General features: G+C 56.7%; 1 protein-coding gene across 5 annotated transcripts in view; it reads left to right on the forward strand.

Moving 5' to 3' along the window:
• Positions 1-13,460, forward strand: part of TBC1D16 (TBC1 domain family member 16) — a 98,681-nt gene that overhangs the window by 80,822 nt on the left and 4,399 nt on the right. The window contains exons 4-12 of one of the 5 annotated variants that reach the window (XM_030827366.1): positions 3,069-3,230; positions 4,292-4,439; positions 5,313-5,480; positions 6,027-6,175; positions 6,886-7,020; positions 8,086-8,272; positions 10,439-10,606; positions 10,792-10,971; positions 11,383-12,025. In XM_030827366.1, coding sequence (XP_030683226.1) covers positions 3,069-3,230; positions 4,292-4,439; positions 5,313-5,480; positions 6,027-6,175; positions 6,886-7,020; positions 8,086-8,272; positions 10,439-10,606; positions 10,792-10,971; positions 11,383-11,487 — 1,402 coding nt within the window. In that variant the 3' untranslated portion in view covers positions 11,488-12,025. Of the gene's footprint in view, positions 1-3,068; positions 3,231-4,291; positions 4,440-5,312; positions 5,481-6,026; positions 6,176-6,885; positions 7,021-8,085; positions 8,273-10,438; positions 10,607-10,791; positions 10,972-11,382; positions 12,026-13,460 lie in introns of those variants that run through there. The other 4 variants (XM_030827367.1, XM_030827364.1, XM_030827365.1 and 1 more) reach the window with 4 other exon arrangements.

Consider the following 13,460-nt stretch of genomic DNA (forward strand, 5'->3'; position numbering starts at 1 on the left):
CTGTGAAGAATTTGAGGCCATTTTAAATCTCTATTTCTGTATCTGACGTGGCATAGTTTACTGTGGTGGAGGGAGAATCCAGTGTTTGTGTTCTCCAGTGATACTGCTGACTTTTTTTCATCACTGCTTTTACATTTTGGTGATCTTCAGAAAATGATAGAAATGAAGAACTGCTGCATTTCTTAAAGTTTCGCATCTTCTAGTTTTCCGTATGAGATCTTTCTAACGTAATAGCATCTTGGGACTTACTGCCTGCAAAACCCACCCTTTTAGTTTTAATGCATCACATAATTTTATGAACAAGCTAAATTATTTGCAGCATATATGAATATTCTTAAAACCAAATTGCTTTACGTGCGTAGAAAGATAAGCAAAAATAAAACACTGTACATATTTTGTTTTCCCTGTAGTTTATTTTTTATTTAAACATTTTTTTCTGTGACTTCAAAATTCCCAGACACTTTACATTTTCACTTCAGGCATGAGTATTAAATGTCTGTGTGTTCTGCACCAAGCTAGGGCTGGGAGCCGAAGATGAAGAGACACGATGCAACCCCCACCCCACAGCAGCCGGCCTCGAGGGGCACCAGACCTCGTCCTCCATGACCACATAGGATCTGGGGTACCTGCCAGACGTACCCCAATTAAAGCGAACTGAGGTCTCCATCACCTTCACTCTAGTTTGAGCCTATGGAACCCCAGCTGTAGGTCCCAAGCACAGTATCTTGAATTAATGAATCAATTAATTAATGCAAATAATTTGCCCCTAAGGGGTTGCGAGAGGGTTTAAGCCAACTCCTGCCTGGAGGCACGTTGCTGGGGGAGGTGTGCGGTGGCCCCAGTGTCCTGGACTCTTGCCTGGTTTGAAATCAGCTCCAGCCCTCCAGGGGACCAGTCTTCTGTGGCCACAGCAGCAGGGAGGGGGCCCTCCACCCGTGACTGCCAAAGTGAGTCTCTGTGTTCCGTCTGGTTTCTGGAAACCTCGGCCTGCCTTGTAGGATGAATGGGACACAGTGTGCTGGGAGGGACAAGCAGGTTCGGGGGATTCTGCTGTTGGGTGTGGTAAGAAGGCTGGGGGAGGAGGCCGGAAAGGATACCACCCTCTGATGGCCCCACTCGGTGGGACGGGCCGGCGGGCAGCACGCAGGGCAGCAACTCTCGCAGCCACAGCAGCCCCGCGGTTCAATGAGCAGATGACGAAAGGGGGCACCCATGGGTGCGGCGGGGCCTCAGACTCGAGACCTGCCTGTGTTGTGAGCAACGATTCCGAAGCGCAGCTCCTGCAGGGTCCACGTGGGAAGATGTCAGGATCCCTCGGCCTTCTGGGCCTGTCCGCGGCACAGCCACGGCAGTTCAGGTGATGGACCCACATGCCCATCTCTGATCTAGTTTTACCTGACTCAGTTTCCTTGAGAGCCCAGGGGCCCCAGCAGTGGGAGGACCTTTTCGGCTGACTTCCTTAGGCAGGTGGGGAAGAAAGGCCGCCTGCCACTCACCAGGCCCAGGGCTGTGCCTGACACGGTAGAGGGTTCTAGAAAGGCCAGTCAGGTTTCCCAGTGTGAAGTTCCCAGTGGGGAGGGATTGTGCTGGAACCCTCCAAAGGAGCTTTATTTACTTAGAGCTGGTGCTTCTTGGAGGAGGAAGTGCCTCTGGATTGATTGCCTCCAACGCTTTATGTTCTGAGCTCGAACAGGAAGGCAGGTGCGGTGAATGCAGCTGAGTCTCTGTGGGACGCTGCAATTGGGGTCCAGAACTGAGTCTTGACTTTACTCTGGTTTTATTTTAGCAGACATTTGCTAGACATTACTGTTAAATCTCAAGAGAGTGTCAGGCGCAATGGCTCACGCCTGTAATCCCAACACTTTTGGAGGCTGAGGTGGGTGGATCACCTGAGGTCAGGAGGTCAAGACTAGCCTGGTCAACATGGTGAAACCCCATCTCTACTAAATATATATAATTAGCTGATCATGGTGGCGGACGCCTGTAATCTCAGCTACTCAGGAGGCTGAGGCAGGAAAATCACTTGAATCCGGAAGGCAGAAGTGGCAGTGAGCCGAGATCGCACACTGCACTCCAGCCTGGGTAACAGAGCAAGACTCCGTCTCAAAAAAAAAAAAAAAAAAAAGAAAAAGAAAAAAAGAAAAAATCTCAAGGCACAGGATTTAACCTGTGAGGTGGCTGAATCCGTATAATAAAATATTTTGCAATTTGGAATGTAACAAACTCATAAAAAATAACAGAATAAATGGGGTTGTACTGCTGAACTGCAGACAGCTGCACAATATGCTGGTGAGAACATGGGCCACAAAGCTTGGTTTCTAATCTCAGCTCTACCACTTGCCAGCTGTGTGACCTTGGGCAAATTTCTTAACCTCTCTGGGCCTCAGTTGCCTCTTCTTTACAGTGGGGTAATACCACTATTCATTTCAGAGGATTTTTGTGAAGATTAACTGCAATAAAAGCACCTGGGAAGCATTAGCTCAGGGCCAGGCCCATAGTCAGTGTTTTAATAAATGCTCATGATGTTATTAATGGTACTGAGAACCCAAATGTTTCCTAACCAAAAGCATAAACTGAACCAGTACTTTTCAGGAATACAGTGAGCTGGTTTAAACCACACGGAAGCCCCATGCTATCTAAAATCATCATAAAATAGCTACTTTTAGTGAAGCCCGGCCCCATGCCCCAGCCTTGTTATTCTCCTCCCTTCTTTATCCATGGGGAAACGAAGGCTGAGAGAGGCTTGGTGGCTTGGCCAAGGTCACACAGTGAGGAACCCCAGTCAGTGTGACCTTGGCTGTCAGGACGATGATGACTTACAGCCTCTATTGAAGTGGAATGGAATTTGATCATGAAAATGCTTTCCCATCCAAGTGGAAGTAGAACTGTGCAGTGGGGTTCATACATTCATTTATTCACAGGTGTTTACAGGGCATATTCAGCTGTGCCTGTGTGTGTGTTTAAGCTTGGTGCATAGGTTTAAGTGGCTTCCCCCATGACCCCCGTCCCCCTCTGGGTGGTGTGGGCAGGGAGACGTGTGGCCATCATCACATGACCTGTTCCACCAGCCCCCCATCCAGCTCTGACGCTGGCCTGCGGTTCCCGGACAGCAACGGCCTCCTGCAGACCCCACGCTGGGACGAGCCGCAGCGGGTGTGTGCCCTGGAGCAGATCTGCGGCGTGTTCCGCGTGGACCTGGGCCACATGCGCTCCCTCCGCCTTTTCTTCAGGTAGGAAGCATCTGTGGGCGCCTCCTGGGAGTTGGCCTGTGTGTGCTTTCCCCGGCAGCCTGGGCTTTGCGGCCGGTGCCGTGCACGGCTTGGGGACACAGGGCCCTGGATGGAGTCTTCCCAAGCGTCTGCCTTCCTCCCTCACTGATCTTGTGGGCAGTGGTTCCCCACTGCGGCTCCCTGACAGTTCTCAGGCTGGGTGAGCTACCGAACTCACTCCCCTACCTTCGGCGCGACGGTAGCCAGAGGATGCTTGCAACTCCGGCTTGGGAGAAGAAACCAAACCAGGGCAGAGACTAGCAGCTGCAGGCGGCTGTGATTCCCCGGGAGGTGCTCTGGAGCTCGGCCACCTGTGCGGGACGGGCCGCGGCTTTCCGGATGGAGGCTCCCTTCCTTTCCTGATGGGTGGGCAATGCCTAGTTTCCTGCAGTCATTCCCCACATCAGATCCTCCTCCTTATAGTCAGGGCAGCCCAGCCGCAGACAGCACCAATGAGAGGCCCGGGCTTAGAAGAAGCCGGCGTGTCCAGAAGCTCGGGGGGTTCCCAGACCCAGAGCCACATTCCAGCCTTTCATCTAAGGGCAGCCGGGGTTGGGCTGACAGCACTGACGGATGTTTAGTGACTTTCCCTGGAGGGTTCTCCCAGAGTTCCACCCACACGCAACCAAGGAGGTCTGTTCCCAGGAGGTTCTCTTAGCACATGGCCCGCTGGGGCTCAAAACTGGATTCCAGGGCACTCAGCATGGGGACCCAGGTCTCCCGGACTGCAGGGACCATGTAGCCGGGCAGGTGGTGGTGGGGAGAAGGCCACTCTGGCAGGTCTCCAGAGAGGAGCTCCAGGGCCTCCCAGGAAGGAGCAAGTTTTGCCATCATCGGCAAAGGGGGTAATGGTTTTTGTTTGGTGTAGTTCTGTCCCCTCCCGCCAGCAGCCAACTCCACTGGGACTCACTGTTTCCTGCTTCTGAGGTTGGCGACAGTGGCCTCTGATTATACTTGGAAATAAAACCCCCGTGTTTACATATTCATCGGGCTTCCCTCTCCCCCTTCCAATGGCCCTTCAGCGACGAGGCCTGCACCAGCGGCCAGCTGGTCGTCGCCAGCCGAGAGAGCCAGTACAAGGTTTTCCACTTCCACCACGGCGGCCTGGACAAGCTGTCCGACGTGTTCCAGCAGTGGAAATACTGCACCGAGATGCAGCTCAAAGACCAGGTAGCCCAGCAGACTGCCCCAGAATGCCCCGCGGTTGACACTCCCCACCCCCCGCGGGCCCCATCACCCTCCTGGATCCTGTGTCTGGGGTACGGGGTGTGACCCGCGGTAGCTTTCGGCCGTCAGAGCAGCAACTTTAGGTCTGAAACCTTTGCCCAGGGCTTTCCGTAAAGTCAGTGCCCTGCACTTGAAAAATCATGTTTTGACAAGACTTCCTGCCATATTTTGCTCAATCTACGTACAAATGTAATAAGAGCTCTTTAATTATCTGTTTAAGATACCGTATGTGCTTATTAGAAATGGGGCTGACTTTAAAATTCCCTTCCTTCCCACAGAGCCTCCTGCTGGCTTCCCTTATTACAGTAGCATGGCTTTTTTTCCCCCTACATTGAACAACCTTTGATTTTTGAATTAAATGTCAGCTGCAGTTTTGCCCTGGATTCGTGACTGCTCGCGGAGACAATCTGACAGGCTGGCTCCCTGCTCGCAGAACAGCGATCCCTTTGTATGTGGCCAATCACATGTAATTCATTGCAGGCCCTCCCGGCAGAGGGAAGTTAGGCCGAACGAGGCATTAATTCCGTTTTTGCGGCTGGGGTTGGAGAGAGTGTGTGTGGGGGCGGGGGGGTTGGGGGGCGGCGGCACAGTGGGCCGGGGAGGAGAGAGCCGCAGAGGGAAACCGATTTTAAGATGAAGGTATTTTCATTTTAATTGAGCCTAATTACACTCGCCATTTAGGGGTTTGTATGCAGGGGACGGCCCTTGCCCTCCTTTCAGAAGAGAGAGAGGCTTTTAATCCTGGGAAAAGCACCGCTGGCCTCTGAAGCCGCGCGGCTGAGATCCTGACCTTTGCCCAGTTTTCCTCCCGTCCAGCAGGTCGCCCCCGATAAGACATGCATGCAGTTCTCCATCCGCCGCCCCAAGCTGCCGTCCTCCGAGACGCACCCCGAGGAGAGCATGTACAAGAGGCTCGGCGTCTCTGCCTGGCTCAACCACCTGAATGAGCTGGGCCAGGTGGAGGAGGAGTACAAGCTACGGAAGGTGAGGTCCGGGCCCGCCCAGCTGGCCCCGCGGAGAGCCAGCCGGGAACCGGGAACGAGCAAGAGGGAAGGAGGGCCAGGGCCTGGCCGCCCGCCCGCACCCACGGGCCACCTCCTTGTGAGGGCCCCGTTTTCTTGTGTGAGGTTCTCTGTGAACACACCGATAAAGCAATCAAAGCTGCTGCGTTGAAAAAAAAAAAAAAAAAACAAAAAACCTCCCTCGAGGGTTTGGGGGGATACCGTGTCAGCCTGCATAGAAGGGTTTGCAGTGAAATGCAGCATTTCCAAAACCAGGGATTAGGCCATGACGTGAGAACGACACGTTAATCGGAGCGCCACCCCAGGGGGGGCATTGACATTGAAATGAGCCGGGTTTGTGTCCTGTATGGGAATTGAAGGCCACTGCTTTCCCCTTGTAAATATGTGCAAATTGCAGAGATCTGAATCAAGGCGCACCAAAACCACCAAAACACACATCTCTGGGGATTTGGGGGTTCTTTGAGCTGCCCTATTTTATCCCCTCCCCAACTTTTGCCGCTTCCTCCAGGCCATTTTCTTTGGCGGTATTGATGTGTCAATCCGCGGGGAGGTCTGGCCCTTCCTGCTGCGCTATTACAGCCACGAGTCCACGTCGGAGGAGCGGGAGGCGCTGCGGCTGCAGAAGCGAAAGGAGTACTCTGAGATCCAGCAGAAAAGGTAACCGCCGGGGCCAGCGCGGCCCACCCCGCCGAGCCGCGGAGGAAAATGTCATTTGAAAAGGCAATTTGAGGTGCAATTCAGCATTGATAATATGTTTCGTGACCCATAGTTTCTTTCAAAAATGGGTCTCCCAGGAACGTGAGTGATAGGGTGGGATAAGTGCAGTCATTAAACCAAGCACTCGGGCCTCGGAACTGCGGGACTCGTTAGCTCACATGTCAAGGTTTTAGAATTCTCGTTCAACAGACTTAACTAGGCGCTGACGTCCCACAGCTGAAGGCTGGGGCTGGGAGCAGGGCCTGGAGGGGTGAAGGCATCCGGAGACTGTGTCCCACTTGGGCTCTGCTAACCCGGGACTGGGCTCAGCTCTCTCTCCAGGAGGCTGGGACTGGGTGAAGCCCCTGGGCTGTGCTCAGCTCCCCTCCAGAACGCTGGGCCAGGGCCAAGACCTCATTACCCACTGGGCTGCGACTTGCTCTCTTCTCTGGGACGCTGGAGCCTGTGAGGCTGAGTTAATACCAAGGAGAGCCTTGGATACACGCCACCCATCCGCCGCATCCGGGGAGGGTCTGCAGCCGGCAACAGCCGCCCAGCTCCCATCCAGGGAATGGGGGTTGGGAGGAAGAGTGGCTTCCTGGAGTGTGTGCACCACACGATGCCTCTGGGTGCCACCCGCTGACCCCGGCTGGGTGCTCGGCTCCACACAGGCTCTCCATGACTCCCGAGGAGCACAGAGCGTTCTGGCGCAATGTGCAGTTCACTGTGGACAAAGACGTGGTCCGGACCGATCGGAACAACCAGTTCTTCCGAGGGGAAGACAATCCCAATGTGGAGAGCATGAGGTACTCCCTCCCCAGCCAGCTCCTTTCCCACCTGCAAGTCTGCAAGCCTCACCTGACCGCTCTGGGAAGTGGATGAGCCCCCAGCAGCTTTCTGCAGGGGCCCTCTTCCAGGTTCATACATCAAAGCCCCAGAAGTGAAGGATGCGCTACCCATGAGCTACTTCAGTTGGCATCTCAGAGCTATGGCATCCCAGGGAAGCCACCCAGGTCCCTGCCAGTGGGGCCCACAGAGCCCCTCTATCCCCTGGGCATTAACAAGCCTGTCCTTGCTTGCCTCACACCAACCATGGACCAGCTTCCCCATGCATCCCCTCCATCTCCCTGTGGGTGGTCCTGCAGTCATGCAGCCACACAGAGCTAGAGGCTGGCATCTGTGACATTCTGCTACAGCCTAGCAAATAATTGCACAGAATTAGCAGCCCACAGAAATGTCCCTGCCAGGCCACCCCTTGTCACAGGAAGTCCAACCTTCAGAAAATCAGAGCCGTGTTCCCCCTTAACCCCTGCTTTCAAGGTTCTGGGCCTAGACGGCAGCTAATAGCAGGCCATTACTTTTTTTTTTTTTTTTTTTTTTTTTTTTTGAGACGGAGTCTCGCTCTGTCATCCAGACTGGAGTGCACTGGCGTGATCTCGGCTCACTGCAACCTCTGCTTCCCGGGTTCAAGTGATTCTCCGGTCTCAGCCTCCCAAGTAGCTGAGATTACAGGCGTGCACCCCACCATGCCCGGCTAAGTTTTGTATTTTTAGTAGAGACAGGGTTTCACCATGTTGGCCAGGCTAGTGTCGAACTTCTGACCTCAGGTGATCTGCCCACCTCAGCCTCCCAAAGAGCTGGGATTTTTTATAGGCATGAGCCACCACACCCGGCCAGGCCATTACCTTTTGCAAAGCAAGGGTCTGTGTGTCTGGAACCTAGCTTGGGCTCTGAGATGATGGCACAGCTGCCTTCCATTGAGGTGAAGGCAAGCGAGGGAAGGCAGGGTCCACGGCCCAGGGTTCTGCAGGCTGGGCAGTGTGCCGCGGTGAGGGTCAGCCCCACCCACTGCTGTCTCCACCGCCTCCCAGGAGGATCCTGCTGAACTACGCCGTGTACAACCCTGCCGTCGGCTATTCCCAGGGGATGTCGGACCTGGTGGCGCCCATCTTGGCCGAGGTCCTGGATGAATCAGACACCTTCTGGTGCTTTGTGGGTTTGATGCAGAACACGATCTTCGTCAGCTCCCCTCGGGACGAGGACATGGAGAAACAACTGGTGAGGCTCAGGAGGATGGGTGCGTCCAAGGGCATGTGAGGGCCCCTGTTGCCTCTCCCCTTGTAGCCAGGGTTGCCGTGGTGATGCGTGGCTTGGCTGCTGTAGGTCAGTGGGCAGTGGAAATGCCAGGATAGGACTTGCCCATGGGATATGGGCGGCTTAGCCCATCTCGGCCTCCGGGGATGGCCCTCTGACTCCCTGCAGGTCCAGAGGCCGCGTGGTGTGGGCTGCTCTGGTGCCCTCCCACCCCTGCACATGACAGCCTGGCCCAAGCTCCCTGGCTGGCAAGGAAGAGGAGGCACCATCACACCCAGCCCCCTCTGAGCCTTAGAACATGGGTCCTCAGGTGTGTCTAAGCTGCTCCCTGCAGGAGTCAACACAGCCAGGGCTTCTGAGTGCAGACAGGAAGAGGAGGGGCTCCTGAAACCCCCGAGGTCTCCGGGGCAGTCCTCACACCCCACCCCTTCCCTGGGGTGCCCAGCTGACACCTCTCCCATCAAGGCCTCCTCAAAAGGACCAGCCCTATGTAGACCAGGAAGCACTGAATGTCGGTGGTGGGGCTGAGCCCAGCTGGGTAAGGCAGCGCCGGAGGGCCAGCGTGTGTGACCGAGCCAGGGCCGAGCCAGGGCACCTGCTCACTGTTCTCAGCACGCATCACCCATGTCTACCAAGTACCTGCCAGGTGCAGTCACCAGACATTCACCCTCCCGGCTGGGCCAGGAAGCTGGCATTGTGAGCAGAGGACGCTGGGTGTCGGGGAGCACTGTGGGAGGTGCCCGTGATAAGGACAAGAGGGCTCCTGCACCGGGGACAGCTCCAGGGTGTGTGGGGTCTGGTCCTGAGTGTCGCTAAGGCTGGGCTGAGCGGAGCAGTCCCAGTGGTGGGACTGAGTGACCTGGTCTTCCTGGACCAGACCCGTCACAAGTAGTGAGGGTGGAGCTGATGGAGGGCCTTGAAGGCCAGGGCCACAGAGTGTGTCTCATCTCATAGAACGGGGGTCCCCACCCCCAGGCCACAGAGCGTGTCTCAGAATGGGGGTCCCCACCCCAGGACACAGAGTGTGTCTTATAGAACGGGGTTCCCCAGCCCCAGGCCACAGAGTGTATCTCATAGAATGGGATCCCCACTCCCAGGCCCAGGACTGGTACTGGTCCGTGGCCTGTTAGGAACTGGCCGCACAGCAGGAGGTGAGCGGTGGACGGGCCAGCGAGCATTCCCGCCTGAGCTCCACCTCCCATCAGATCAGCGGCCGCATTAGATTCTCACAGAAGCTCGAATGCGAGAACCCTATTGTGAACTGAGCATGTGAGGGATCTAGGTTGTGCGCTGCTTATGAGAATCTAATGCCTGAAGATGTGAGGGGGAACAGTTTCAACCTGAAACCATTTGCACTACCTTGTCCGTGGAAAAATTGTCTTCCAGGAAACGGGTCCCTAGTGCCAAAAAGGTTGGGGATCGCTGCTATAGACTGACTGTTAGGGGGTCGCTGATGACAGGCTGGGAGAGCAGAAGCCAACAGAGGACTTGAAGGCAAAGGAGCCCAAGCAGGGAGGTGCAGGCACCTGAACAGGGGGCAGGAGTGGAGCGTCTGCAAGGGGGTCATCCACATGAGTGGGCTTGACCCGGCTGTAGGCCACAGGGCGGAGGGCTGGCCGCACAGCTTCAGCGCAGTCTCCCGTGGGAACAATGGGCCACCTGTGTGGGAAGGGGGCATGTGGCCCCGAGACCTGCCCCAGGATCCCCCCCAGTTGTGATCTAACTCCACCTGGGCCAGGGGAGTTGAACCCAGCCGAGCCTGCTCACTCTGCATCAACGGGTGGGTGTGACGTCGGGTGTCCACATTGCTTGGGGAGGCACTTACAGTGTCCAACGCCATTTGCCCCTGACGGCTCATGGCAGCGCGTGGCTGGGTGACTCATTGACTGCTGGAGATTGATTTTTCAGCGGCATTGATGAAGTCAGCGGCCTGGGCCCGAGTGCTGCCAGAAATAGCCCCAATCTTGTCCCACGTCACTGGGAGGTGGCCTTAATGGCAGGAATTGAGCATCCTGGGGCTCAGACACGTCCCCTTCCTGCCCTTAATCAGCTCTGGAAGATGATAGATCTGGGTGAGCATAGCCGAAGAGGGGTGGGGGTGCTCCCTGGATGATCCACTCACCTCACCAGGAGTGGACGTGGGAAACAGCCCCCAAGTGTCCACTGAGGGTGGGGAGCCTTCCTGGCCATGGAGCGGCTGCCAGCGTCCTGCCACGCCCGGGCACAACACTCTGCCTCACCCTGGACCACACCACAGCCTCCGGAACAGTCAAATCTGGGAGGAACTGGCAGAGGCAGGTGTGAGCCGATTCCAGCGGCGGAATAAAGCGTTGGGGGGCAGGCACATGCAGCAAGTAGAGGCCCCTGGGTGTGCTTTTCCAGGTTGGGGTGGCCCAGGGAAGGGCCCCAGTGGGAGTGGGCTTCCTGGGCAGCAGGCCCGCATGGGACCAGAGCTAACTAATGCGTGATGGCCTCGCCCCCAGCTGTACCTGCGGGAGCTGCTGCGGCTGACGCACGTGCGCTTCTACCAGCACCTGGTCTCGCTGGGCGAGGACGGCCTGCAGATGCTCTTCTGCCACCGCTGGCTCCTGCTGTGCTTCAAGCGGGAGTTCCCTGAGGCCGAGGCGCTGCGGATCTGGGAGGCCTGCTGGGCCCACTACCAGGTGAGCCAGGGCAGGGGCCAGGGCTGGGGAGGTTGGGACCATGGCCCTTGAACCGCCGTGGCCACCCTGCCTGCTGCCCCTGTCTGCCTCGCCACCCCCAACCCACAGCCACACATTAGCCCCCCATACGGCGACTGCCTTCCCGTCCCACGTGGCTGGCTTCAGACCTTACAGCTCGCCTCCCCAGTCGCTGAAATCGATGCAAATTGCCCGCTGACTGCGCTCATTACCACTTTCTGGGGCTGAGCTCTCTCCTGTCACAACCAATCAGTGTGAGTGACACTGTCGGGGGCCTACGCTAGGCCACAGCAGCCCAGGATGCTGGTGCCCATGAGCGTGAGCCAGCACCGCCCCACCCCCTCGGGACCGCCCTGCCACGAGGGCCGACTCACCCGTTACCCTCCTGTGCAGAGAAAGGGCCTGAGATCCCACTTGCCTGTCGGCCCCTCCAGAGGGCCCCAATCAGTGATGCCGACTTCCACTCTCCTTCCACCGTCACCAGCATCTTTTCAGTGAATTCCCCTGGGAGCACAGCACTGGCTCTGTCACACGGCCTTAACGCCCAAATTAGGGACGAGCTGGAGATGTCAAAAGATAAGCAAGTCTCTTTGAATCCATCAGCCTTTTAAAAAAAAAAACACTCACATTGACGCATCCAGGAGGGCTGGACTCTTTTGCAGGAGCTGGCTCCATCCGCCACGGCAGCTCCAGCAGCGTCCGTCAGAGAACCCTGAAGATGGAGGCAAACACCCATCTGCTGGAAGACATTTGTGTCAGCGTCTCCTGTCCTCACTCACACTGCAGGGGGCTGATGTCTGATAAAAGCAAGTCTGAAGCCACGGAGTGCCGGTGCCACACGCCGCCTTTGCATGCGTTCATCGGCTCACCCCTGGCCCGGGTCTAGGTTTCCCTCCTGGCTTAGCCTGCTGGACGTGGACGTGCAGGGTGGACGATCTCCATTAATAAAGGGAAGCACGGCATGGATGGTCTGAGAGGCTTCATTCCCACTACCCCCAAAGAAAAAAATCGTGCCTCATTGCACGTTTTCCCAGTGGCAGATTTGCCGCCCTCATTCCTTTACGTTCAGGCTGATGTTACCCGTCAACTCAGGGCGTGGCCCAGCAGATGGGACCCTTTCCCATGGACACCTACTATGTCCCAAGTGTAATGAGATCTAGTCGGAATTCCAGCGGGAGGCCCACGTGATGTGGGATCTCGGTTGGCTGACATTTTGTTGGAAGTCCACAAAGCAAGTTTCTGTTGTTTTCAGACTGTGGGCTCGATTTAGCCACAGTCGGTCCCATCCCTCGATCAATTGGTAGTAGTATGGGGTGGGGGTGGGGGTGGGCTGCCGATGAGCTGGGAGTGAGCTCTGTGGAATGGGAAGGTTGCTGCCAGGTGAGGCCTTTAACTGTTCAGTGACCCCTGAGCGAGAAAAGGCTTTTGATGCTATCCGTCCGCTGCCAGTGTGTGGTGGGGCTGGACGGCCCTACTCCCTGCCTCTTCTGGGAACTGAAATCGGCTGTGGAGATCGTGCCCTCCCTCTCCCTCTCCACATTCCTCTCCCAGAGAAGCTGGGCGTCCACCTTCCTGCAACCCGTCCGCTGTGTCTCACACCAGCCACAGTTCAAATCACTGCAAAAGGATCCGTCAGAGCCAAAACAAGACCGTCCCAGATTAGTTCAGAGGAAGCAGCCGGGCAGCCTGGTGCATGGTCTCTCCAGGAGCAGGCTGGGGCGTGGGAGTCGCCTGTAGCCTCTGCCCTCATGGTGTGCTCTGCTCAGCCTGGGCCGGGGACACCGTTCCGTCTGGTTTGTGTGGTCGACGTCAGGAGACTAAACATGGACTTCCCAGTGCCCCCGTCCTTCCTGTGCCTCCGGAAGCGCGTGTGCATCAAAGGTGGCGTGCCTTGAGGCGTCCAGGCCAGAGAGCACACAGGATGCAGCCGTCAGGACCTGGCGTGGGCTTCCTGCTGCGCAGAGTGCATTGCTGGCAGGCCCTGTGAGGCGGTCTTTAAAGGGAGGGCTGCAGAGTCCTCAAAGTGCCCGAAAAGAGGCTCAAGGACAGGGCGATCATTTAATCAGCCAACCCGTGGGTGAGCTGCTGTGCCTGCTCTGTTAGGATCTTCCCACTTTTCTAGCCACAAACCCTAGAGTCGTCTCTGGGGCATGATTTGGGGTGTGTGGCCTGGAGCCAGGAGGACAGGCTGACCCGTGGGTGGCTGCCAGAGGCGCATTCCATGACCCGCTGGAGTGAGTTCTGACCCAGACTTCCGCACACACCGTTGCTCAGGACTGTTACAAATGAGTCCTCCCCGTGAGCGCAGGCCAGGCCTTCTGAGGAAGGGTGCTCTTGGCACACCCCCACCCCCACCCCCACGCCGTCATGGAGACCACCCACATTGCCACCCAAGAGAGCAGCAGCAGCCCGTGGGGGCTGAGCTCAGCATCGTCCCCTCTGGATGTCACAGCAGCCTGTGCATGTGGGTA

This window comes from Nomascus leucogenys, chromosome 14, assembly GCF_006542625.1.
Source record: "Nomascus leucogenys isolate Asia chromosome 14, Asia_NLE_v1, whole genome shotgun sequence".
Classification (NCBI taxonomy): Eukaryota; Metazoa; Chordata; class Mammalia; order Primates; family Hylobatidae; genus Nomascus; species Nomascus leucogenys.